This window comes from Malus sylvestris, chromosome 10, assembly GCF_916048215.2.
Source record: "Malus sylvestris chromosome 10, drMalSylv7.2, whole genome shotgun sequence".
Taxonomy (NCBI): Eukaryota; Viridiplantae; Streptophyta; class Magnoliopsida; order Rosales; family Rosaceae; genus Malus; species Malus sylvestris.
The window spans coordinates 43,005,008-43,027,378 of NC_062269.1; the positions used below are offsets into that span (position 1 = coordinate 43,005,008).

A 22,371-nucleotide genomic window follows, 5' to 3' on the forward strand; every position below is an offset into this window, starting at 1 on the left:
ATATTCAAACAACCTTGAGTCTGAGATATTTTTGCAGTCCATAGAATACGTCCCTCCATATATATCTTGAAGAAGGGATTTCCAAGTCTTCTCCCGTCTCTGGCAAATTCATATCCACAACAATAATCCGTCTTCCAGTTTTTTATTGACAAGAATGATAATAGGGGGGCACTAGAAGTAATCGTCGTGTTTCATTTGTTTTTCTGGGCAGCATGCACGCTCGATCGGCATTTATGAAGGAGTTGTATGTGTTATACATACATATATATATATATGTATGTATATATATATATATATGTATGTATGTATATATATATATATATATATATATATATATATATATATGTGTGTGTGTGTGTGTGTGTGTGTGTAGCTATGCATGCAACAATTCCATATTTATCCCCTAAATCATTTAGACCAACAAATCGATCCCTCTAAAGTGACTCTAAACCAACCAGTGCATACCAACACATGCAAACTTCTTCTTTCTTCTCGTTTTATTTTTTGGAAGAAACAAGAAATAAAAATTGTAGTTGTTAATGAAATAATTAATTGGTTATATTCAACTTCTAACATTAGTCATATGATTTGCCTTGATGATCGTATTTTTTTGTTTTTCTTTCAGTATATGAAATTCAAAACTAGAGGGCAAGCCAATTGGGAATCTTAAATACCTAATTCACAAAAAACGACAACGAATCTATTTTGGCATGCGATGGACTGATTTCTTTTTTACCATTTTTTTTTTTTTTTTGCTCTCTTTTGTCACGGACAACTTTGCAGTTCTATATATTTCACATTCAGGTTGTCTCTCACAAGTCAACCATATACACAAACAAGATGAAAGTACTTTTATAATCAAGTTTTCGTAAAAATACAAACAAAATATTTAAAAAAACACTTAAAATATATGCAAGAAGCAATATAACTGGCCTCATTAGGCTTATATTAACATGCGCTCCTCTTCACTTTACAATCAATTAAAATATTTATATATATTATCAGAGAGAATATTCAATCATCAACCACACATCACGGAATTTACAAAATATGATAAAAAAAGATACGATTTTTCTATAATAAACACTTTATTTTCTTTAAACAAATAAAAAATGAAAAGCACATAGCCCCATGCACGCGCACGCACACACACTTACATACATACATATATATATTTGTATTAGTTGGAGCTAGTTGCATTCTTGGCATCATATCACATGCATCTTCACTTATCCAAATCTTATTCAAAAAAAGGAAAAGTGCAGTTTCTAACTTTCTATTCACTGCTCGTCCTCATTTGGTTTCACTATTATACGTAGAGAAACGCTAGGAATTTTTCTTTTAAAATGAAACTTTGCATAGATCCTTCACCATTTTATCTTCTTGACATAGTACGTTATAATATTGACATAAAATTTGTGATAAAAAATAAGGCAACATAAATTTTATAAAGAATCTGACTCTAAAAGAATTTTCTTAACATTTTTCTTTTGTATTAACTCACTGAATCCAACATACTCATTAGAGACTATTGTTTACTGGTTCAGGAGAGTTAATAGAACATGACACGTTGCGTACATGTGGTATACGGACCCCATCCAGTTACAGAGGCAATTTCCAATTTTGCATTACTTCTGTTCATATATAATTACATGTAGGGGTGGGTTCAAAAAACCGAAAACCGAAAACCGAAAAAAATCGAAAACCGAATTGAAAAAATCGAACCGAACCGAACCGAATTCTTTTGGTTCGGTTCGGTTTTAGTGATCTAGAAACCGAACCGAATTAATTAAATTAATTTTTTTATTTAATTATTTTTTTGGGTATTATTTTCTAAACCCAATTTGTAAGTTAAAATGTGCTAAACCCAATGTGTTGCCAAACTTTAAGCTCAAAATATTAAAAAAAGACCTATAAAAACTCTAAACCCTAACTTATTATTTCTCCCCCATATAAGGTTCCAAAACCAAATCTCTTCCTGAAGTACCTACATCCATCTCCATAGCACTGTCTACTTCTGCCCCAACTTTCTTTTCCAAATCTACTCTCACATAACATGTAACAGAATTCATAAACATTTATTTCGGGTAGAATACTTGGGTAATTTGTGATGGAAAAGAATCCAACACACACTAAATAAATCCACCCACGCATTACTTTTACTAATCAAGTTGTCAACATGCAGTTACAAGCGAACAGCCCTGATCTTTGAACAACGTCATACAATTTAACTTTTCTAAGTCATTTGTACGATTTTTGTGTTGTGAGGTTGTTAGTTTGGACTTTGGAAGACTTGATTGATGATTTTAGTTCAACTTTAAATGTTTATTTTCATTGTCTTTGATTCTAGTTAGAATGATTATGTTGGATATGTTAAAATTTAAAATTTCAATGTTTTTCATTTTTTGAAAAAAAAAAACAAAAACAAAAAACCGAAAATGAACTGAAATGAAACCGAACCGGAAAAAATCGAACCGAAAAAAAAATGAACTGAATCGAAATTTAGGTTTAGTTTCGATTTTGGCAAAAAATCGAACCGATTTAAACCGAACCCACCCCTAATTACATGTACATATACATAGTTGTTGAATAAATATTGTGTTGAATTTGTTTATTCTCTGACACTAACAAATTGTTTTGATTGAAAGACTGTTGAATCAGTATCTTATTTAAGTAAAAATAAATGGCAATGGAATATATTCTCTTGTTATGGTCTTTAGTTATGCATCGCATGCTTTGGTTTGGATGCCTACACCTTGATACTCTGCACCTCAAAAGGCGCCGTCTCGTCTGGCCTAGGAATCCGGTAAATTGTAATCAAGCTGACGAGGAGATAATTTATTTATAGCCTGATTGGATTATTAGTTTTTCGTGGTGGTAGGATAATTGGAAGATAGTTCATATGATAAAAAAAATTAGGATTTAAGCTCATGTGATGAATTTTGTTAGGATTTATGCCCAAAATAAAAACTTCCATCAACGTTGTGCTAATTATTAACACGTGAATCATACATATTAGACTAAAACGAAACTCTTTGTTAATTGTGGGTATAAATCCTAACAAACTTCATCACAAAGGCTTAAATCCTAATTTTTTTTACCACATGGGCTATCTTCCAACTACTTTGTCACCACATGGACTATTAATCCAATTAAACCATTTATATATGAATGTAAAAACAGTTCTTGAAATTGGCATAGCTCATCATTTTGATCCTTGAAATTTGAAGTCAATATGAGCGGTCACTGAGTTTGTTCACCATCAATTATTTTGATAATTTTGGAAAAAATCTCTATTAAATAGGAATAAAATAACAAAAATACCCTCAACTTTTGTCAAATTATTTTGGCTCGTTGTTTATTAAGTCAAGGGTATTTTTATCATTTTGCTCCTTGTTTAACAATTTTTTTTATGGAATGATCAAAATGATTGATGGCGGACAAGCTCAAAAATCACTTTTATTGATTTCAAGGACCAAAGTGAAGAATTATGTAAATCTCAAAAACTATTTTAACTAAAAAGCCTATGTGAATAATATTATGGCATTGGCAAAGGCCTGTAAACTTAGTTTAGTTCATATTCTGTCTCGTCTCACATGTATGTTTATGTTGCTAGGCTATAAACATTCATAGAAATAAATAAACATGGTTCATCATTTCGTACTCGTTACTAAAGAAGATTTATTGAATTGTCTGGTTGAAAATGATTGTTGTAAGACACATTGTCATGGACACAGTGGAGTGGATGTGGATAGACACGGTTTGATTGTAAAGTGTGTATCACCCTTTATGCGCTCTAGAGTCTTTGAGTTGTTCCGCTGAGCCACTTTAAGGCATGCTAGATATTTTGATTCAGGAATCAGGATGTTATTACACAATTAATTAACACATTTGATTTGAGGGTCGGAATGACCACAAACTGGCCTCAAAGAGTGTCAAACACATGAGAAGGGATCAAGTCATCAAGTCCAAAATGTCGGACAACGTGCTCGTATAGTACTCTGGTTGAGTCTTATTTGAAGGGTCTTCAAGAGCAGATTGAGTCGTCACACCTGTTGCAAAATTTGCAACGATCGTTACGAGTATCAGCGTGTTAATCAACAATTACATCAATTACTTTAGCATTGCAATATGAATAGAAACTCTCTTACCCGAAAGAACGAGTAGAGTTCTGCAGCCAGCATTCTGGCCAAACAATATATCAGTATCTAATCTGTCACCCACCATACACATTTTGGAGCAACTAATATCGAATCTGCAAACGAAAGGGCAATGAGTCGGATACCTTCTCTTCACGATTGCAAAAATACACAATAAAGGCATGTATATGACATGAAGTTTGAAAACCAAGGTTGATCTCTATTCTCTACGAACAATCATATGCCGTTATGCAATTCGAGTGTTCATATTCTATATGGGATACCATTGTCTTTTTTGGCAGTTGCATGATGTGGAGTTCACTCACTTGAAATTTCAGACAATGATCTATTCTTTAGGAATTTTTTCTTTCAAAAATTATATACGAAGGTAAACAATTCTTACTTCTTTAACAAAAATTCCATCAGGAAATTAGATGGCTTTCCAACTACAATAGGTTCCTTCTGGGTGGATCCACAGATCGCAGCTACCATACACCCCGCACCTGAAACCCAACAAGGGAAGCACCATAAAGCAAAGTTTTAAACCTTATATTTGATGTTATGTTGATTTTCATCAAGAAGAGGAAGGGAAAGAAAAAAGAACCAGGCCATTCTTGTAAATCAGTCATGTGTCCAACTGCATCTCTATTGGTTGCAATGAAAAGACATCCTGGATTTTCACGTATGCAGAGGGTTCCATATCTGACAGGTAAAGGATCTAAAGTCAAGTAGTGAAGACAAATGTTTTAGAAGATAACAGCATTATTTACATTCTAACAAATGTTTTAGTACTCGGCATCATCTTTGTGGTTCGTATGAGCAAAACTGAATATTCTGCCCTAGACTGGAAACTGGAGAGAATGGAGCAAGGATTTTAACGTTCTTACTGAAGCTTGTAATAGTTAATATACTGGTCTAGTCCAACCACAACTGCTCCAACCTGCGAACAGGAGTTGCAAAATTTTTAGACTCTGCAGAAAGAAGTCACGGGTCAAAACAATTACGGGCAAGAGGTTACATTACACTCTTATCATGTTCAAAGAGACAATTTGATTTCAGCTGCGCAGTTTTTTTCCCATCTTCCTGCAATGTAATGTTTCATCAGTTTCTTCAAAGGCAAGATTTCCATGATAATAAGAAAAGAAACCACATTCAAATATGTTAAAAGCCTAGTGCTAGCATGAATCATTTCCATAATACACATGAGAATGAACACGGTCTAGCAAGTACCTCTGTGGTACAAAAACACTGGGGGTTCAAATACACTATAGCCTATACTTGTCAAAATGCTTGTATCTGTTTCAGTTGAGCTGTCTTGCTAAAATATCCAACAGCGGTTACTTGTTCAGCACAGTAAGTTTCTTAAGGCAATTCAAGCTGTCCTCAATTACTAAGCTTATATGAAGCATTTACAAAACACCAGATGCAAGCAACACCCTAATGCGCAGGATGAGAAACGGGATTCACCCATCTTCATAATCATGATTCTTGAACATGAAAGTGACACTAGTGAATGAAGCATACAAAGTTAAGTTGGGATGTAAATATAACAAGTTATAAGTTCCCAAAAGAAGAAACGATTCTGAAAAGTTCAAAATAGGGAGGCCTCTAATTTCTAAAGCCAGGGCAAGCCAGTAGCAGAGATAACCACATAGTTGTCTTAACTATCTCCATTCATGAGAGTAAGGGGAAAAAGCTACAGTCTGTCAGTCCAATTTTCCTCTCGGGCTCATTTGGTATAGAAGATAGGATTTGAATGGATAAGCAACTATAGACAAGGTTTGTTGAAGGAAGAAATGAAAACATTGTGACCAACTTGGAGGTAGGAGATCTATTACTTGTTAAGCAAAACTTATCTATTCCATCCTCCTAACCAAGGAATGATTAGAATGGAGGAGTTTCCTTCATGCTTAATCCTCTTCTAATCCCCTCATATGAAAAATCATTCCCTTTCCCTCTACTATACCTTGAATTTAGACGGTTATCCCTTCCAATCCCATCCTAGAGGGTTATCCAAACTAGGCCTTCAAGCCCAAAAGATCAACTGAAGAAAACAAAAAACAAACAAAAAGAAAAAAGGGAAGAGACAAGATGAGCTTACGGGGCCACCGAGAGCTGTAAATCCAGCAAGCTGCAGCTCTTCCAATATGCCTTGTTCCCCTATCACATAAACCTGCAAAGAAAGCAAGCAATGTAAGCACAGAAAGACAATGAAAAACTTACAAAAAGAAGAAAAAGCAGCAAACCTTCTTGTGTTTGGGGAAGTTAATGAGTTGCAAGTACATAGCAGCGGCAAAGGATGAAGAGAATATCTCATCCTACAAATACAATGGATTTGATTCAACAAAATCAAGTATATTAAAGATTTCGAAGAGTGACAGAAAAAGAATTGAGAGAGGAGAGCTCACCTCAGAAACCGAAATGCCGAGGGAAAGGAACTTGTCCGCGTATTGCTTTCTTGATTTTGTCGAATTATTGGTAACGAACACCAGCTTCTTCCCCTAATTTATCACTAAATCATTAGTTGGTTAATTTACTGTGATTATTGATTAAATCAGAATGACAGTAGTTTTTTTATTTTCAAAAATAAAAAATTGAATCGGAAACCGGAAATGGAGAGAAAGAGTGCCTTTGATCGTAGGAAGTGGAGTGTCTGAGGGACGCCATCGATGAGCTTATCGCCCTTCCAAATGACACCTGCTCAGTGCAATTATCATAAATAAGAAATGCTGAAACAAAAATTATAAAAATAAATAAATTCAAATGGACGATCTGCATTTTTCAATTGAATATTGGTGGAATATCAAAGTATAACAATTGTATTGAAAATGACAACAAATAAAGGGTAATAAGAAAGAAGAAAGGGGTAGATAAAGGACCATCGCAGTCGAAGAGAAAAGCTTCGATAGAATCCAGGAGCTGGTTCGCGTTCTGACGAGAAAGCAGCTGAGACTGGGACAGGGAGGAGTTCATCGTCAGGGTTAGGGTTTGGGACTGCAAATACACTACTATTACTATTAGACAGACAGTGTCTGTCATTCAGGTCATCTCCTATTGAAGGAGGGACAAAGGGCCTTTAGACTTGTAGCCATGTAAAAAATTATATTTTAATAAACAATGCTCGATTATATATTATATCATCTAACCGAAGGAGTCGAAGAGTTATAGGCCAAATATAGCTATTTGACAAAAAATTATCTCCAACCAAAGGGACCAAAGAATTACAAGTCAAACATAATTTATTATTTTAATTCAATTAATATGGTTAATTAAATTAAACTACCATATTAAAATAAGATTTTCGAACATATTTTGAATGTCACTTGTCGCCAAATGAATAAGCGTCCAAATTTCTTATCTTTATATAATCTCAATACTTTTTCGGATAGGATTTCAAGTGACACGTGTCGCTAACGTGAGTAACTCTCCAGATTTCTTATCTTTATGTAATCTCAATACTTTTTCGAATATGATTTCAAGTGACACATGTCGCTAACATGAGTAACTCTCCAGATTTCTTATCTTTATGTAATCTCAATACTTTTTCAAATAGGATTTTCGAGTGACATGTGTCGCTAAAGTGAGTAACTATCCAGATTTCTTATCTTTATGTAATCTTAATAATTTTTCGAATTTGATTTCGAGTACCACGTGTCGAAATGTAAATGTTTGTGCAAATTTTAGATATGATTCTTATCTATGTGACACTTCTTATCTTTAGTTTTCAATGTTGTAGGAATGATGTAGGTATTTATAGGAAAAAAATTAGATTTTTTTTTAAATTCGTCCAAAAAAATTCAAATTCCAACGATAACCTGATAGTAACATGACGTTAGTTAGTCGTTGCTAGCTAGCATCATGTTGACGCCAAGTAGTCGTTGGCATTCAAATGTGCTGAGTTAGAGGGCTGGCAAAATGTCAAGCTTGACATTCTAGTGTTGACGGGCTGGCTGGAAATGGCCAGCCCACTTACCTGATTGGGGGGTTTGGGCTCGGTGGGGCCCACAAGCCTTTTTGGCCTAGTCCTCAGTTGGAGACGGTTTTTGTGTCATTCAAAGCTATTTTTAGCCTTATGGCCATTTGGCCGCATCGGTTGGAGATAGCCTCAGTCAATTCACTGGAACTTGGAAAGGAGAGGAGGGGAGGGAAACAGGACAAGCCACGTCACTGTTACTAAAGGGCCAATCAGCAAACTAATAATAAACCCATATCTCCTAGGCCTCATCACCCTAAGGCCATCTTCAACTGACCCAGCCAAAGGGTCATAGGGCTAAAAATAACTCGTTTTGACACGAAAACCGTCTCCAACGAAGGGCTAGGCCAAAAGGCTTGTGGGCCTCACTCGATTAAAAATGGGAGACCCAGCGAAAGGGCTAGCCAAGTGAAGCCAACCCTAAAGCCCAGCCCAAACACATGCTATTTGACGTCAGGTTACCGTTTGACTTTTTATTTTATTTTATTCTTTTATGAAATTAAAAAAAAATCTAACTCTTTTTTATAAATACATAAGCTATTTCTACCCTATTTCTCACATCATTTCACCATTTCATACTATTTTACCTTATTTTATTTCAAATTTTCACCAATTTTTCACATCATTTTCATTATATAAAGATAAGAAATTCGAAGGCTTATTAATTTAGCGGCAAGTGGCACTTAAAATATGTCCAAAAACTTTATTTTAATATGGTAGTTCAATTCAATTAACCATATTAATTCAATAAAGATAATAAATTATGTTTGGCCTATGGCCATTTGACCCTCTCTATTGGAGATGATTTTTTGTCAAAAGGCTATATTTGGCTTATGGCCATTTGGCTCCATCGGTTGGAGATAGTATAAAATATGACATGACATTGTTCATTAAAATATAATTTCTTTGCAAGGCTATAAGGCTAAACATGACCATTTGACCATCTTTCGGTTGGAGATGACCTAACCCATATATCGGTTGTATGGCTTGCTTAGCATTTGATTTTTTATTAACAAATGATATAATCTACACTAAAGGGGTGAAGGAGTGGGCTAAGCCTCACAATAAGCTATAATAATGTGATTTAAATTCGCCTTCAGCGATAACCGAACCTAAAACCTTTCACTTACAAGTAAAGAAAAAAATCACTAAATCGTAGTATTAAGTGGCTTTCTTAAATGTTTGCACTTTTTGTTTCCTTTTGAAAATTCAGGCTACCCACAATTTATCCACAAAATATGCATTGGACTTTCTCAAGCAAGCCAATTTTCTGTATGCAAAAATTGGTTTATTCTCGACACGCAATGCATTGGTGCCAAAAAACTTTGTAGATCAAATCTTTCATTTATAAAATCCTAGATAAAGTTCGCACACTATTATGTCTGTTTAAATATATGATAATTTAGCTAGTAGTATTATGATCTAGTGATATTCATCCTTAATTGTAAGTGAAAGATCTTAAATTTGATTTTCACCAAAGATAGTTGAACCACATTAATTTGACAAATTCATTTTAAGACGTAGCACACTCCCCTACCCACTTAGTGTAAATTAAAAAACAAAAAAACAAAAATTGTTTGTGAGAAATTATTTTAGTGCCCATATTTTTTCTTTTTAGTTAAAGGAAATTATAGCAATGGTCCATCATCTTTAACTCAATTGGAGTAATAGTCATTTAACTAAAAATTCATAATCATTTGTCCCTTAACTCATCAAAACGTGTAGCTATGGTCATTTTCGTAAACTCTGTTAGAATTTCGTCAAAATAAGTCACATGCCATGCATATGAGGCTAAATCAAGGGGTAAATATGAAAAACCAAATGAAATTTTTTTTTTGTAGCAATGGTCTCTCAACTTTAACTCAATTGGAGAAATGATCCCACAACTTTAACTCAGTTGGATCAATGGTCCAGCGATATGAGTCATTTTCTCTTTTAGTTATATACAAAAGGTATAATAATAATTTTAGTAGTTTTTTTTATTAACAAGTAGAGTTCTATTAATATGTAGTTTAAATGATTTAGCAACTTATATTGAGTAGCCAAGTTCACTACTAATTTATAATATAAAAAATTATGATAAAATTCTACACTTAATAAATTGTGTAGGTCAACAATATGAACGTTGATTACGATTTCCAATACGGCGGCTGTAGGCTCTAGTTAACTAATTAAAGTCGTTGATTTGTATGAAAAGAAATAATGAGGGAGGGCCCCTCTCGTCTTCTTCTGTTGTTCAATATTGATGGCTGGGTTTCTCACTGTCTCCATAGGGGTCCATAAGCAGACCTGGACATTGGACAACCGACAACGACAGCCTGGCTGGCTCGTGTGAATACTGCTGTGCTGCCTTGCTGGGGTGTAAGGCGCTAATAAACAAACAAGCAAACAAACGAATAGGAGAATCATCCATTATGTTATCCCACCAGTCGCCAATGGGGTGCTGGCCCTCGATTCCTTCCAAGTAATGGGAATTGGATTTTGTCTTTCTATCTTATGACCCTCACCCTCTCTGCTAACTACGATTCTGCCATTGTCCCTCTCCTGCTTGGTGGTTGGTACCGGTTGGACGAAGTTGACTCAAACCAAACCACTAAAATATTATTTAACACAATAGGTCCCACATGATTTCTTGATCTCGGAATAATAAGAGCAACTTACATATAACAATGTATTCGTAAATTGATACACTACCTGTTTCATGTAAATCATTTTCTACTACTTGTTTTAATAAAAGTTGCAGTGGATTACCCTTAAATATACACAAACACAAGTCAACTTGTTAAAAAACAAAAGAAAAAAAAAACCAATAATGTGAGTTGAAGTGAGAAAATGAAGAATGGCAACAAGTGCAAATTGTGAGAGAATTGGTACCCAAATGCGGAAGAAGATCGAGTTTAAAAGCTGAAGGTGAGCGACCTGTTTATTTATTTCCCTCTGTACCATTAAGTCGTGTCGTCTATACAAAGCACATCTCTCTCCCTCTCTGTGAGTCTGTGAGTATCTGGGGAGGGCTCTGAGATTACCAGTGTCTGTGTGGTGGCGGATTAGATTGGCAAAACTGACAATGGCGGATCTCAAGTCAAAGTTTCTGAAGGTGTACTCCGTTCTGAAATCGGAGCTGTTGGAAGACCCTGCTTTCGACTTCACCAAGGACTCTCGCCAATGGGTCGAGCGGGTATTGATGCCTTCATTTTTCACTTTTACCATCATCAATTCAGTTCAATTCAATTCAGTGATTAATGAATATGTTTGGTATCGCTGTCTATTTTCTCTTAAGTTGTTATTAGTAACGTTTCAGCTCCATAACCATAATAATCCATCAACTGTTTCCTTCCTTTGTTTATGATATCAAAACAACACCTCGTAAGTCAAAACATCTGATTCAATTTCAGTAGTCTGTGGTTGTCGGAATTTTACATTTGATTTACACACATCATTACTATTACTATTACTATTAGCCCCATCACATGCAAAAGTTGATCCCCACCTGGCACCTGGGATTCATTTAGACAATTGGGTTGGTTATAATTTATCAGGAACATTATATTTAGGACTAGTTCCCGATGGTAAATTTCATTCATTTTTGTACGTTGTCTGGTTGGTAATATATTATTCAATCATATGATGTTGATTGATGCTCTCTCCTGAGTTGAGTCCTGACTCCTGACTGACTGACTGACTGCCTGCATGCCTGCCCAATTTACTTTTCTCTGTCACAGATGCTGGACTACAATGTGCCTGGAGGTCAGATTTTAATTTCGTCTCAACTTTTCAATTAAGCAAAATTCAATTCATCAGCTTGTCCTTCAACTTATGCTGTCAAAGGATTCTGACTCTTATCCTGTCCTTCAGGAAAGCTCAATCGGGGATTGTCTGTTATTGACAGCTATCAGTTGTTGCAACAAGGAAGGGAATTAACTGAAGATGAAATCTTCCTGGCCAGCGCTCTCGGTTGGTGCATCGAATGGGTATGGAAATTAAACCACTTCCATTCTCTTTTGAACCTCACAGTTATTTTCTACGTTTTTTTTGTTTTTGTTTTGCTTCTTGCGCATTACTCTAGCGCATTGCATGACAAGCTTACTTTTTTGTTATGGTCACACTACTTGCAGCTTCAAGCATTTTTTCTGGTTCTTGATGACATCATGGATGGCTCTCACACACGGCGTGGTCAGCCTTGCTGGTTTAGATTGCCCAAGGTTTGTAGGAAGAGCAAATATATGTACATTTAAAATTTATTCATTTATTTATTTTTGTGTTGTCATTGTTGCCTTGTTGGTAAATCAATTAACCTGAGAAACTGTATCATGTAGGTTGGTATGATTGCAGTAAATGATGGTGTTGTGCTTCGAAACCATATCCCAAGGATTCTCAGAAAGTACTTCAGAGAAAAGCCATATTACGTGGATCTTCTTGATTTGTTCAATGAGGTAGGTGGACTTGCAGATTGTTTGGAAGATCATTTTTTCGCTTTAATGGAGAGCTAAACGCTAACTTATGTCATGTTTACGCAGGTGGAATTTCAAACTGCCTCAGGTCAGATGATAGATTTGATCACTACCATCGAAGGAGAAAAAGATCTATCCAAATACTCATTGTCAATGTAAGTGAAAATCGTACAAGATCATTGCCATTTGCCACTAACAAAATGCCTGTAGACATGCTAAGATTTTAATACAAGTAACCAACCCATATGCTGTTCCCTATTATGAAGTTAATGCACGATGCTGCAGAAAAGAACGCAAAAATTTGCATGAAATTCACAAATGCACGTTGAGAAATTAATTTGTTACAGAGACTAATGCTTTGCCTTCTTTTGTATGGTATATTCATAAGCCTTCACTATTGGACCAATTTGCCATCTTCATAATTTGTAATGCTTAATTCCTTATACATTCGGTAATCTATGGGTTATAAAGGTCCAAACAGTCTAAACAGCCTGAGTTCATGACCACTTATTGAATTCCTTTAGATAGGCTATGAAGTTTAGCCAAGGTATGCCAGCGGAGTTAAATCTCACCGTCTGATTGAATGTTTCTCTGATATTATTCTGACAACCATGGCCAACGTTCTCACTGCTTAGGATAAGAAATATTCATTTGGGGTGTCGGGTATGTTAAAAGTTGGAACCTCTTCAGACCTTTTAGTAGGCTATGGTATGGTGAGCAGGGTAACCGGAGACAAGTTTCACAATGTGACTAGTTATTAAAATAATTAACTTGTTATTCTCTATTGATGTCTAGCTGTAGTATGATATTTTGGTTTATAAACAAATGGTTTGGATCTTTTGCAGTCACCGCCGTATTGTTCAGTACAAGACTGCCTATTACTCATTTTACCTTTCCGTAAGTACATACTTCTTTAGCACTTAAAGCAATCAATACTTGAACTGTTAGTATTCCTCAATTCTGTTTCAGTTTTTGTGCGGGAACGCTATTGTAAACCAGCATGTTTACTTTATCCTATATAATCTATACCTAGTCTGTGAAATTTGATGTAACTTAGTACATCCTTGTTCCCAGTACATAACTCCCTTGGTCTTTGTTTAAATCAATAAGAAGTCTAATTTGAGAAAGATACGAGCCATTTTGGTTCCTTTTTCTGTATTCATATCATAAGATATGTACATTGCCACATCCCGTCACATGTCCTCTTATTTTGTTCAGGTGTTTTACAACGAAAGATTTCGCCAACCCTAACCGTTTGCTATCTACTCAGGTTGCATGTGCATTGCTTATGTCAGGTGAGGAACTGGAAAAACATATTGATGTAAAAAACATTCTTGTTGAGATGGGGATCTACTTTCAAGTACAGGTAAATGTTTTGTTGAATACACAGAAACAGAATCCCTGTAATTTTTCTTTTGCTCGAGTCATGCCCCCCCCTCCGCACAATGGAACTCTTCAATTGCTTTCGTTAACTTTGTAAAGGAAAAAAAATATTGCTTTCGTTAACTCTCTCTTTTTCCCTTGTTTTAAATAGGATGATTATTTGGATTGCTTTGGTGATCCGGAAACGATTGGTAAGGTGAGATTCAGGGAGATGGCCTTAAATAATTCTCTCGTGTTTCTTGTTTGATGGGAGTTGAGTGTAATAAGTAGTTTGTGATATCAGATAGGAACAGATATTGAAGATTTCAAGTGCTCTTGGTTGGTGGTGAAAGCTTTGGAACTCTGCAATGAGGAACAAAAGAAAGTACTACATGTAAGAATCTTACATATATTTTCTAATCAGCGTTAAATTTTCTAACTCACTAAGTCACAAATGAATATGATCTGTGTACGTATTTGCGCAGGAGAATTATGGGAAACCAGACCCAGAAAATGTGGCAACAGTAAAGGCCCTCTACAAAGAACTCGATATTGAGGTTTGAATTTAATTGATTGTGTATGATGAATTGTAATAGTATAAGATGACCGGTAGATGCTGAATTGAGATTGTGATTGTGGTAGGGTGTATTTGCGGATTATGAGAGCAAAAGCTACAAGAAACTGACGAGTTGGATTGAAGGGCACCCAAGCAAAGCGGTGCAAGCAGTGTTGAAGTCCTTCTTGGGCAAGATTTACAAGAGGCAGAAATAGAAATCTCGGATCTGGATTCAGTTCAGTTCAGCCCCTCATCTCTGTTTTTGGCTGCTGATGATTTATGCTTTTCATTTATTTTTTCTGAAAAAAAAAAAAGAAACGAAAAAGGAATGGCTTATCCCACTGTCGAAGAATGAATATTGTTGTATTTTAATAAGGAATGTGAGATCTTATGTTCAATTTTTGCTAAAGACGAATTTGAACCACATTCTCATCCCTATTGTGAGACTTAGCTACTTGTAAGTGTAGATAACATCGTTTATTAAAAAAAAAAAAAAAAACTTTTGGACAAGTCTGGCCCCCCACTTAGGTCTTGGCTCTCAGCTAAGTCTCACAATGGAGATGAGCTTGCAATGCTTATGTTATGCTTAGGCATGGTGATGTTTTTAAAGTACTAAAATGTGATTTCCTTTTTAGTACAACGATGTATTTTACATTAAGGGAATGAAAAGTTTGGCCAAGCCACACAATGAGCAACCTAATTTTGTATCGAATTCGTTATCCACGAGATTCGAACCTAAGACATCATTTACAAGTAAAGAGAAATATCACTAGACCGTAATACTGTATGTGACAATTGAACTCGAGTAGCAGTACAAATTTCAAAATGTGGAGAGACAAAACGTCCAATAATTGATGCAATTAAACAAATTAAATCGGGGGAATCCAAGAAAGAAGGAAGTAATCTAAAAAACAGTATTAATCATTTGACGATACAATAGAAGAAGGAGAAGGCCACTATCTCCTAATCTATTTATCACAAACCACTGTTTAGAAGGAAATTAGAGAAAACAAAAATCGTTTTTTTTTTAATTAAGAAAATAATAGAAAGTCAAATATCCTAGGCGCAGTATGATGAATTTAAACCAAAAGTCTCTCAGCTTTTAAGATTTCAACTTTTAATTTAAAATTCTCCCCATCCTTCCCTTCCCTTTACATTTTTGATCATCCCTTCCTTTTATCCCAAAAAAAAAACAAAAAACGTTCTCTCTTTGTTCCTTGCTCTGAAACCGATGGGTTCCTGTATCGTCTCGTCTCGATCTCCTCCTTCGTTCATTCAATCATTCAATCTGTTTTCTTCTTTTGTATGACTTTTGCGACTTGTGAGCTTTCATTTAGCGTATTATTCAGACAGAAACCCAGATCAGATCAGGCGATTGCTTCTTCCCGCATTACCATTACGTGACAAGAAGTCGTCGTCGTCGTCGGAGCTTTTCCTCCTCAAGTTTTGATGTCTTTCCTTTTATCTTGTTCGTATAATTTACAATTCCCATTTGGTTTCAAGAATCAATTTTGACTGACGGCCTTGTTTTGTTCACAATTTGTAAATTGCCATACATCGTGCAATCCAATACAATACGAAAGGAAGGCAGGAAGGATTGTGGTGATTTTCTTATCCGTTGGTGGGTTGTGGTTTGTTGCATGAATTGAATTGTGGTGGTTAGATAGATTAGATAGAATTAGAACATCACAAGAAACAAAGAAAACATGAAGCTGGTGGTTCAAGTATTGGGGGCTCGGGATCTACCAGCGATGGATCTCAACGGCTTCAGCGATCCTTACGTGAAGGTGCAGCTGGGGAAGCACAAGCTCAGGACCAAAGTGGTCAAGAAGACCTTAAACCCCTATTGGGGGGAAGAGTTCACCTTCAGGGTCGACGACCTCAACGACGAGCTCGTCATCTCTGTCTTCGACGAGGACAAGTACTTCAACGACGACTTCGTTGGCTCCGTCCGCATCCCTGTTTCCCAAGTCTTCGATGCCCGCAACAAGTCCCTTGAAACTGCTTGGCACCCTCTCCACCCCAAGAGTAAAAAATCCAAGAACAAGGATTGCGGTACTACTCTTACATTCTTCTGCTAAATTAAATATGCCTACTTGCCTTTTCTTTTTCTTGTTAAAATTGCTCATACTACCCGATGCACTAGTCTCCAAATCCAAATGCATACATTTCATGCTTTTCAAGTACAAAACTTGGGATTCTTGTCCCAAATTTGGAATGGTAGCATTGCTTACTGACAGGCAATACCAATACCCCATTTGTGAATTCAAGCTACTTATCATAATGTGGTTGGATTTGTCCCCAAGTTAGTTAATTTAAAATATTCCTTTGTATGATTTCTTCCCGACAGGCGAGATTCTTCTTGCAATACATTTTTCTTCAAACAATTCATTCGTGGACTCGGCTTCTGAGGGTGGTGACATAGGAAGTGAATCACCTTCAAGGTCTTTCAGTGGTGTTTCAGAATCAGCTTCTCCTGTGAGAGTGAGACCAGAAGAAACAGCATCTTTTAAGGACTTTAAGGAAGAAAAGATTTGTTCTCAGAAGACCTTTGCTGGTCGCATAGCTCAGATATTCAATAAAAATCCAGATTTGCTTTCAGCCTCCTCTAGCAGAGTGGACCTGTCTGAGCTGTCTGAAGCTGCTAAACCCGAAGTTTGTGAGAGCAGCCCCGAGGATCAGTCCTCTTCCGCTACATTTGAAGAATTGATGAAAACAATACAGTCACGAGATCAAGAGAGTGAAACCCCAACCAACTTACCAGGAGGAGTGCTTGTGGATCAACTGTACGTCACTCCACCCCAAGACCTAAACACATTACTATTTTCAACAGATTCAGGTTTTCAAAAAGAGGTGGCAGAAGCGCAGGGAACTACAGAATTGGATCCGGGGCAATGGAAATTAGATACCAGCACCGAGAGCGTCAAAAGAGTGGTGACATACGTTAAGGCTGCAACTAAGTTGATAAAGGCTGTCAAAGGAACTGAGGACCAAACGTATCTCAAAGCCGACGGGAAGGTTTTTGCAGTTTTAGCAAGCGTAAGCACTCCTGATGTTCCCTATGGGCGGACTTTTAAGACGGAGTTGCTCTACTGCATAACACCTGGCCCCGAGCTGCCATCTGGAGAGCAATCTTCACGTCTGGTAATATCCTGGCGGATGAATTTTCTGCAGAGCACCATGATGAAAGGAATGATAGAAAATGGAGCTCGACAAGGTTTAAAGGAAAGTTTTGACCACTATGCTACTATATTGTCTCAGAATGTTAAGCCAGTCGATTCAAAGGATCTTGGATCCAATAAGGATCAGGTTTTGGCATCACTGCAAGCTGAACCCCAGTCTGATTGGAAGCTGGCAGTACAGTATTTTGCCAATTTCCCTGTGATCTCCACATTATTTATTGGATTGTATATGTTTGTACACATCTGGCTTGCCCAACCCAGCACTATTCAAGGGTTGGAGTTTGTTGGGCTTGACTTGCCAGATTCAATTGGTGAATTCATCGTCTGTGGTGTCCTGGTTCTTCAAGGAGAAAGGGTGCTGGGGTTGATCTCACGCTTCATGCAGGCCAGAGCACAAAACGGTAACATCACTTTTGGTGGTTGCTTTTGCTTTTGCTTTTAAATAAGATCAGACTCTTAGCCTCTGCCTTTCTCTAGTTGACAGTGTGTCCTTTTACATCAAACAATTAGTTTCATTCTTGTCATTATCACCATCAATATACACGCCAGGTTTTTTATCTACTCCAGAAATTCCAATGTTTTAGAGAACTACATTTTTTTACTGCTGCTTCTTGCTCAACAATTATTTTTCTCTTCTACGGGGAGAACACAATGATGTGCATTTTTCAAAGTGTTTCTAATCTGTTCAAAATCCAAATTTTCTTGATGTCCATATGTTTATCTTGTTATTTCTTTTGTTTTGAATACTATTTATCAGTATCATCTTTGTGTGTCTTATAGGCAGTGATCATGGAGTCAAAGCCCAAGGAGATGGTTGGTTGCTAACTGTTGCATTGATTGAAGGAAGTAACATAGCAGCTGTTGATTCGAGTGGGTTTTCTGATCCATATGTGGTGTTCACTTGCAATGGGAAAACTAGAACCAGCTCAATCAAGTTCCAGAAATGCGATCCTACATGGAATGGTGATTTTCCTTTTTTACCTGAGCTGTGTTGTTTGTTTAGTTTTAAATCTATACATCTTCCAAAGACATATGTCAGTGCATATTTTAACAATAATGTAAATAAAAAATTTAGAATATGTCTAGATTATGCAACTTATATAAACTAAATCTTGGTCTGATTTATTTCTTGTTGGTCTCTGCAGAAATATTTGAGTTTGATGCAATGGATGAACCTCCTTCTGTGTTGGATGTGGAAGTTTATGATTTTGATGGACCTTTTGATGAAGCTATCTCTCTGGGCCATGCTGAAATCAATTTTGTAAAAACTAATATATCAGATTTAGCTGACTTGTGGGTTCCTCTTCAAGGAAAGTTAGCTCAGGCATGCCAGTCAAAACTCCACCTGAGAATTTTCTTAAACAATACAAGAGGTGGCAACGTCGTAAATCAATTTTTGACTAAGATGGAGAAGGAGGTGGGAAAGAAGGTATAGCAGTCCATTAGTTCAAAATTCACATTACCTGTGTTCTTTATCTTCTATTCCTTTTTCAGTAGTGTTGTACATACCTTTCATATGTTATTACTCATGATTGTTAGTGAAAACTATTCTAGATAACTGTGCGGTCTCCTCAAACAAATTCAGCATTCCAAAAACTGTTTGGGCTTCCACCGGAGGAATTTCTCATCAACGACTTTACCTGTCACTTGAAACGAAAAATGCCCCTGCAGGTGCTGTTAACGTGGTTATACACCCTGTTGAAATTTTCCTATTGACATTAAACTTTCTATTTGATTCTTGAGGTCATACTTGTAGAGCATGCAACCTTTTCTTGCTCCTCATTATCTGTTATATGTTAGTTATATTTCTTATCTTACAGTTCTTCCCATACAGGGCCGCCTATTTCTTTCTGCAAGAATAATTGGTTTCCATGCAAATTTATTTGGTCACAAGACAAAGTTCTTTTTCCTGTGGGAGGATATAGAGGATATTCAAGTTGTACCTCCAACTCTGTCATCTATGGGCAGTCCAATTATAGTCATGACTCTGCGGCAGGGTAGAGGTATGGATGCAAGGCATGGTGCAAAGACACAAGATGAGGAAGGCAGGCTCAAGTTCCATTTCCAGTCCTTTGTATCTTTCAATGTAGCTAACAGGTACCCGAAGGACTTCCTAGAATACCATGGCATTCACTTCAACAAAGTAGAAACTTTTTTGTTAATTTTTGTGATCTTGTTCTCTCGTTAATTATTAGATATCATTTGTTTGGCATATGTTGGGTCTGCCCTTGCCTTCTTCTGACTTAGACTAGATCTCTGCCATTCCTTGCTCTTTTCTTTTGCTTGGTGGTGGTTTTGCATGAGTAACCCATCTCAACACTGACTTTACACCATTTTCTGAACAATTGATGTTTGCTTGGACATAAAGATTTGACTCACAACATCTGATGTTTCTGAATAGGACAATCATGGCTCTTTGGAAAGCTAGGTCTTTGAGTCCTGAGCAGAAGGTGAAAATAGTTGAAGAAGAATCCGATGTCAAGATCCAAGCTGAAGAGAGTGGGTCTTTCTTGGGCCTTGATGATGTCAGCATGTCTGAGGTTTATTCTGCAGCTCATTCCGTTCCTGTGAGCTCTCTCTCTCTCTCTCTCTCTCTCTCTCTCACTCACTCTTAGTGCATCTCTATTAGAACTAAGAATACATCTGCAACTCGCTTGTCCCCTTCTGCTGAAGCTGTCTCATGGAATCAGAGTGGCATAGCTTTCATCTAGATTATTTGCTGTGTGTGGTACTTGTGACTATATACACATCTGAGTTCTAATTATTTAAGTTTCTTCTCGACTGACCATCATATTTGTCTTGTTGGCAACAATAGACAAATTTCTTCATAGAGCTATTTGGCGGAGGTGAATTGGACCGTAGAGTTATGGAGAAAGCTGGTTGTCTTAACTACTCTTACACCCCATGGGAATCAGAGAAGGGCGATGTCTGTGTGAGGCAAATATATTACAGATTTGATAAACGTGTGTCCCAATATAGAGGAGAGGTGACTAGTACTCAGCAAAAATCTCGCCTCCCTGATAGAAATGGTTGGCTTGTACAAGAGGTCTCGAGCCTCCATGCAGTACCACTTGGCGACTATTTCAATGTATGGATGACATTGAACTTATGCAGAATTCTGTTTAATAATCCTTTTTTATAAATGTGTCCCCTTTGAGTCACTTGTTTCACTACATGATTGACTAGTCCCCCTTCACAATTTGCAGCTTCACGTTCGATACCAAATCGAGGATTTGCCCTCAACACCAAAGGGATGCCAGGTAAGAGTATACTTTGGGGTTGAGTGGCTCAAAAGCACTCGGCATCAGAAAAGAATTACAAAAAACGTGCTTAAGAATCTGCAAGATCGCCTGAAGGACACCTTCAGTGTAGTTGAGAAGGAATTCACGATATAGTGGGTGGATTGGGTGCATTTCTGGGATTGTAGACATTTGACACGAAGAGTGCTGATATGCCAGCTTGGATTGAGCTAGACTGGGTGATATGCCAGCTTGGAGACAATGAAAAAGTCTATAAGCTTTGGCTTGCAGAGGTGCGGCGGTAACATATGTATGATGGATGTGGTGGATATGAAGGTGTAAGTGTGTATGTTGATGCTCCAGGGAGTACCATGGTCCTAGACGAAACAGTGATTAGTGTTTCTGGGACAGAATCCTGGACTAGTTTAGGAGGAGGAGGAGGGGTATTTGGTAGTTGCTGGTTGTGAATAACAGGTGCAGGTTATGCAATAACCTTCTAGTGTATATGGAAGTGGCAGGTCTAGTTTTTTGTGGTCTTGCCGTTTCTAGCGGAACAGCAGGCGCACCTCGCTGTTGGTGGTGGTGGCCCTGGTGGTGCTTATTCCTTTAGAATAGCTCAAACTTGTACCGATTTTATATGTATTTGTTTGAATTATGAAGAGCAATACGAAATTGTTGAAGAGATGTGGCTATGTGTACATGGCAGTTTGAAGCTTGTAGAGGAACCATTTTGTATAACCTGAACCTTCATTCCTTCCTTCCCGTGTCAATTGTTATTTGAGATGATAAATTGTAATTTATAGCTCCTTAGTTATTTAAAACTAAACTATTATTAGCGCTATAAAAAAGATTGGGTTAATCTTAATTTATTATTCTGAAGTTTCTTGGTTTTCAACATTTCATACATAAAGTATTTTTCATCCTAGTCTGGTACCTAAAGTCATAATTTTAGTACACTTTCATACATCCGTTAAGTTTTATGTCAGAATCTCTGTTAATTGATGACGTGGTGCCCATGTGGACAATAATTAGGCGTCACATGTCAATTTGGGATCACGTGGATATTAAAAAATTAAAAAAAAAAAAACTCAGACCTTTGTTTCGTCGATGGCCGGAGATGCAATGGAAGCTAAAAGTGGAGAAACTCAGACCTTTGTTTCGATCGGTGGTGCGTTTGTTTGGGCTCTTTTTTGTTCAGTGACAGTTGCGATGGATTGGATAACAATCTCAGTCCCAGTTCAGCGTTACCACCAAATACAAAATTGGGCTGGTCTATCTCAACCCACTTCTGTGTACCTTATCAGCCCAAAAATACCATAGTACAAATAAAGGAACTCATTTGGAAGTGCTTCTAAAATGACTGAAAATGCTTTTCGTGAAATTAATTTTGACTTTTGTGTCCCAAATGCTTTTAAATGACTAAAAGCACTTTTAGAGAATGTTTTTGGGTTCTAAAAGCACTTCAAGTG

At 36.8% G+C, this 22,371-nt stretch overlaps 3 protein-coding genes across 3 annotated transcripts; 2 read left to right on the forward strand and 1 right to left on the reverse strand.

Annotated features, from left to right (window-relative positions):
• Positions 1–3,656: 3,656 nt before the first annotated feature.
• On the reverse strand, positions 3,657–7,210 carry LOC126587654 (phosphoglycolate phosphatase 2). Its single transcript, XM_050252743.1, has 11 exons — positions 7,019–7,210; positions 6,769–6,836; positions 6,548–6,640; positions 6,386–6,457; positions 6,241–6,312; positions 5,163–5,222; positions 5,027–5,079; positions 4,744–4,841; positions 4,543–4,642; positions 4,152–4,255; positions 3,657–4,052 (listed from the first exon to the last, which is right to left on the reverse strand). Exons 1-11 carry the CDS (start codon positions 7,176–7,178, stop codon positions 3,955–3,957), a joined length of 978 nt encoding a protein of 325 aa, XP_050108700.1. The 5' UTR covers positions 7,179–7,210; the 3' UTR covers positions 3,657–3,954.
• A 3,814-nt stretch (positions 7,211–11,024) lies between these two features.
• Positions 11,025–14,890, forward strand: LOC126585791 (farnesyl pyrophosphate synthase). Its single transcript, XM_050250322.1, has 12 exons — positions 11,025–11,290; positions 11,835–11,859; positions 11,968–12,083; positions 12,228–12,314; positions 12,429–12,545; positions 12,630–12,718; positions 13,409–13,460; positions 13,834–13,929; positions 14,098–14,142; positions 14,230–14,319; positions 14,411–14,482; positions 14,568–14,890. Exons 1-12 carry the CDS (start codon positions 11,180–11,182, stop codon positions 14,694–14,696), a joined length of 1,029 nt encoding a protein of 342 aa, XP_050106279.1. The 5' UTR covers positions 11,025–11,179; the 3' UTR covers positions 14,697–14,890.
• Positions 14,891–15,587: 697 nt separating this feature from the next.
• LOC126585790 (C2 and GRAM domain-containing protein At1g03370-like) lies at positions 15,588–21,774 on the forward strand. Its single transcript, XM_050250320.1, has 9 exons — positions 15,588–16,536; positions 16,832–18,064; positions 18,444–18,626; positions 18,809–19,092; positions 19,218–19,334; positions 19,498–19,760; positions 20,065–20,230; positions 20,479–20,751; positions 20,870–21,774. The coding sequence occupies exons 1-9, from the start codon at positions 16,188–16,190 to the stop codon at positions 21,056–21,058; spliced, it is 3,057 nt and encodes a 1,018-aa protein (XP_050106277.1). The 5' UTR covers positions 15,588–16,187; the 3' UTR covers positions 21,059–21,774.
• Positions 21,775–22,371: the final 597 nt, after the last annotated feature.

Bases quoted from the DNA above. Each gene is read 5' to 3' on its own strand.
- LOC126587654 (XM_050252743.1), bottom strand. From the start codon at position 7,178: ATGACAGACACTGTCTGTCTAATAGTAATAGTAGTGTATTTGCAGTCC. The intron at 6,313-6,385 runs GTTTGCTGCTTT...CTTTCTTTGCAG, and splicing joins ACTTCCCCAAACACAAGAAG to GTTTATGTGATAGGGGAACA. The intron at 5,223-6,240 runs GTAAGCTCATCT...ATTACATTGCAG, and splicing joins TTACAGCTCTCGGTGGCCCC to GAAGATGGGAAAAAAACTGC.
- LOC126585791 (XM_050250322.1), top strand. From the start codon at position 11,180: ATGGCGGATCTCAAGTCAAAGTTTCTGAAGGTGTACTCCGTTCTGAAA. The intron at 12,719-13,408 runs GTAAGTGAAAAT...GATCTTTTGCAG, and splicing joins TCCAAATACTCATTGTCAAT to TCACCGCCGTATTGTTCAGT. The intron at 13,461-13,833 runs GTAAGTACATAC...CTATCTACTCAG, and splicing joins ATTACTCATTTTACCTTTCC to GTTGCATGTGCATTGCTTAT.
- LOC126585790 (XM_050250320.1), top strand. From the start codon at position 16,188: ATGAAGCTGGTGGTTCAAGTATTGGGGGCTCGGGATCTACCAGCGATG. The intron at 16,537-16,831 runs GTACTACTCTTA...TCTTCCCGACAG, and splicing joins ATCCAAGAACAAGGATTGCG to GCGAGATTCTTCTTGCAATA. The intron at 20,231-20,478 runs GTGAGCTCTCTC...TGGCAACAATAG, and splicing joins CTGCAGCTCATTCCGTTCCT to ACAAATTTCTTCATAGAGCT.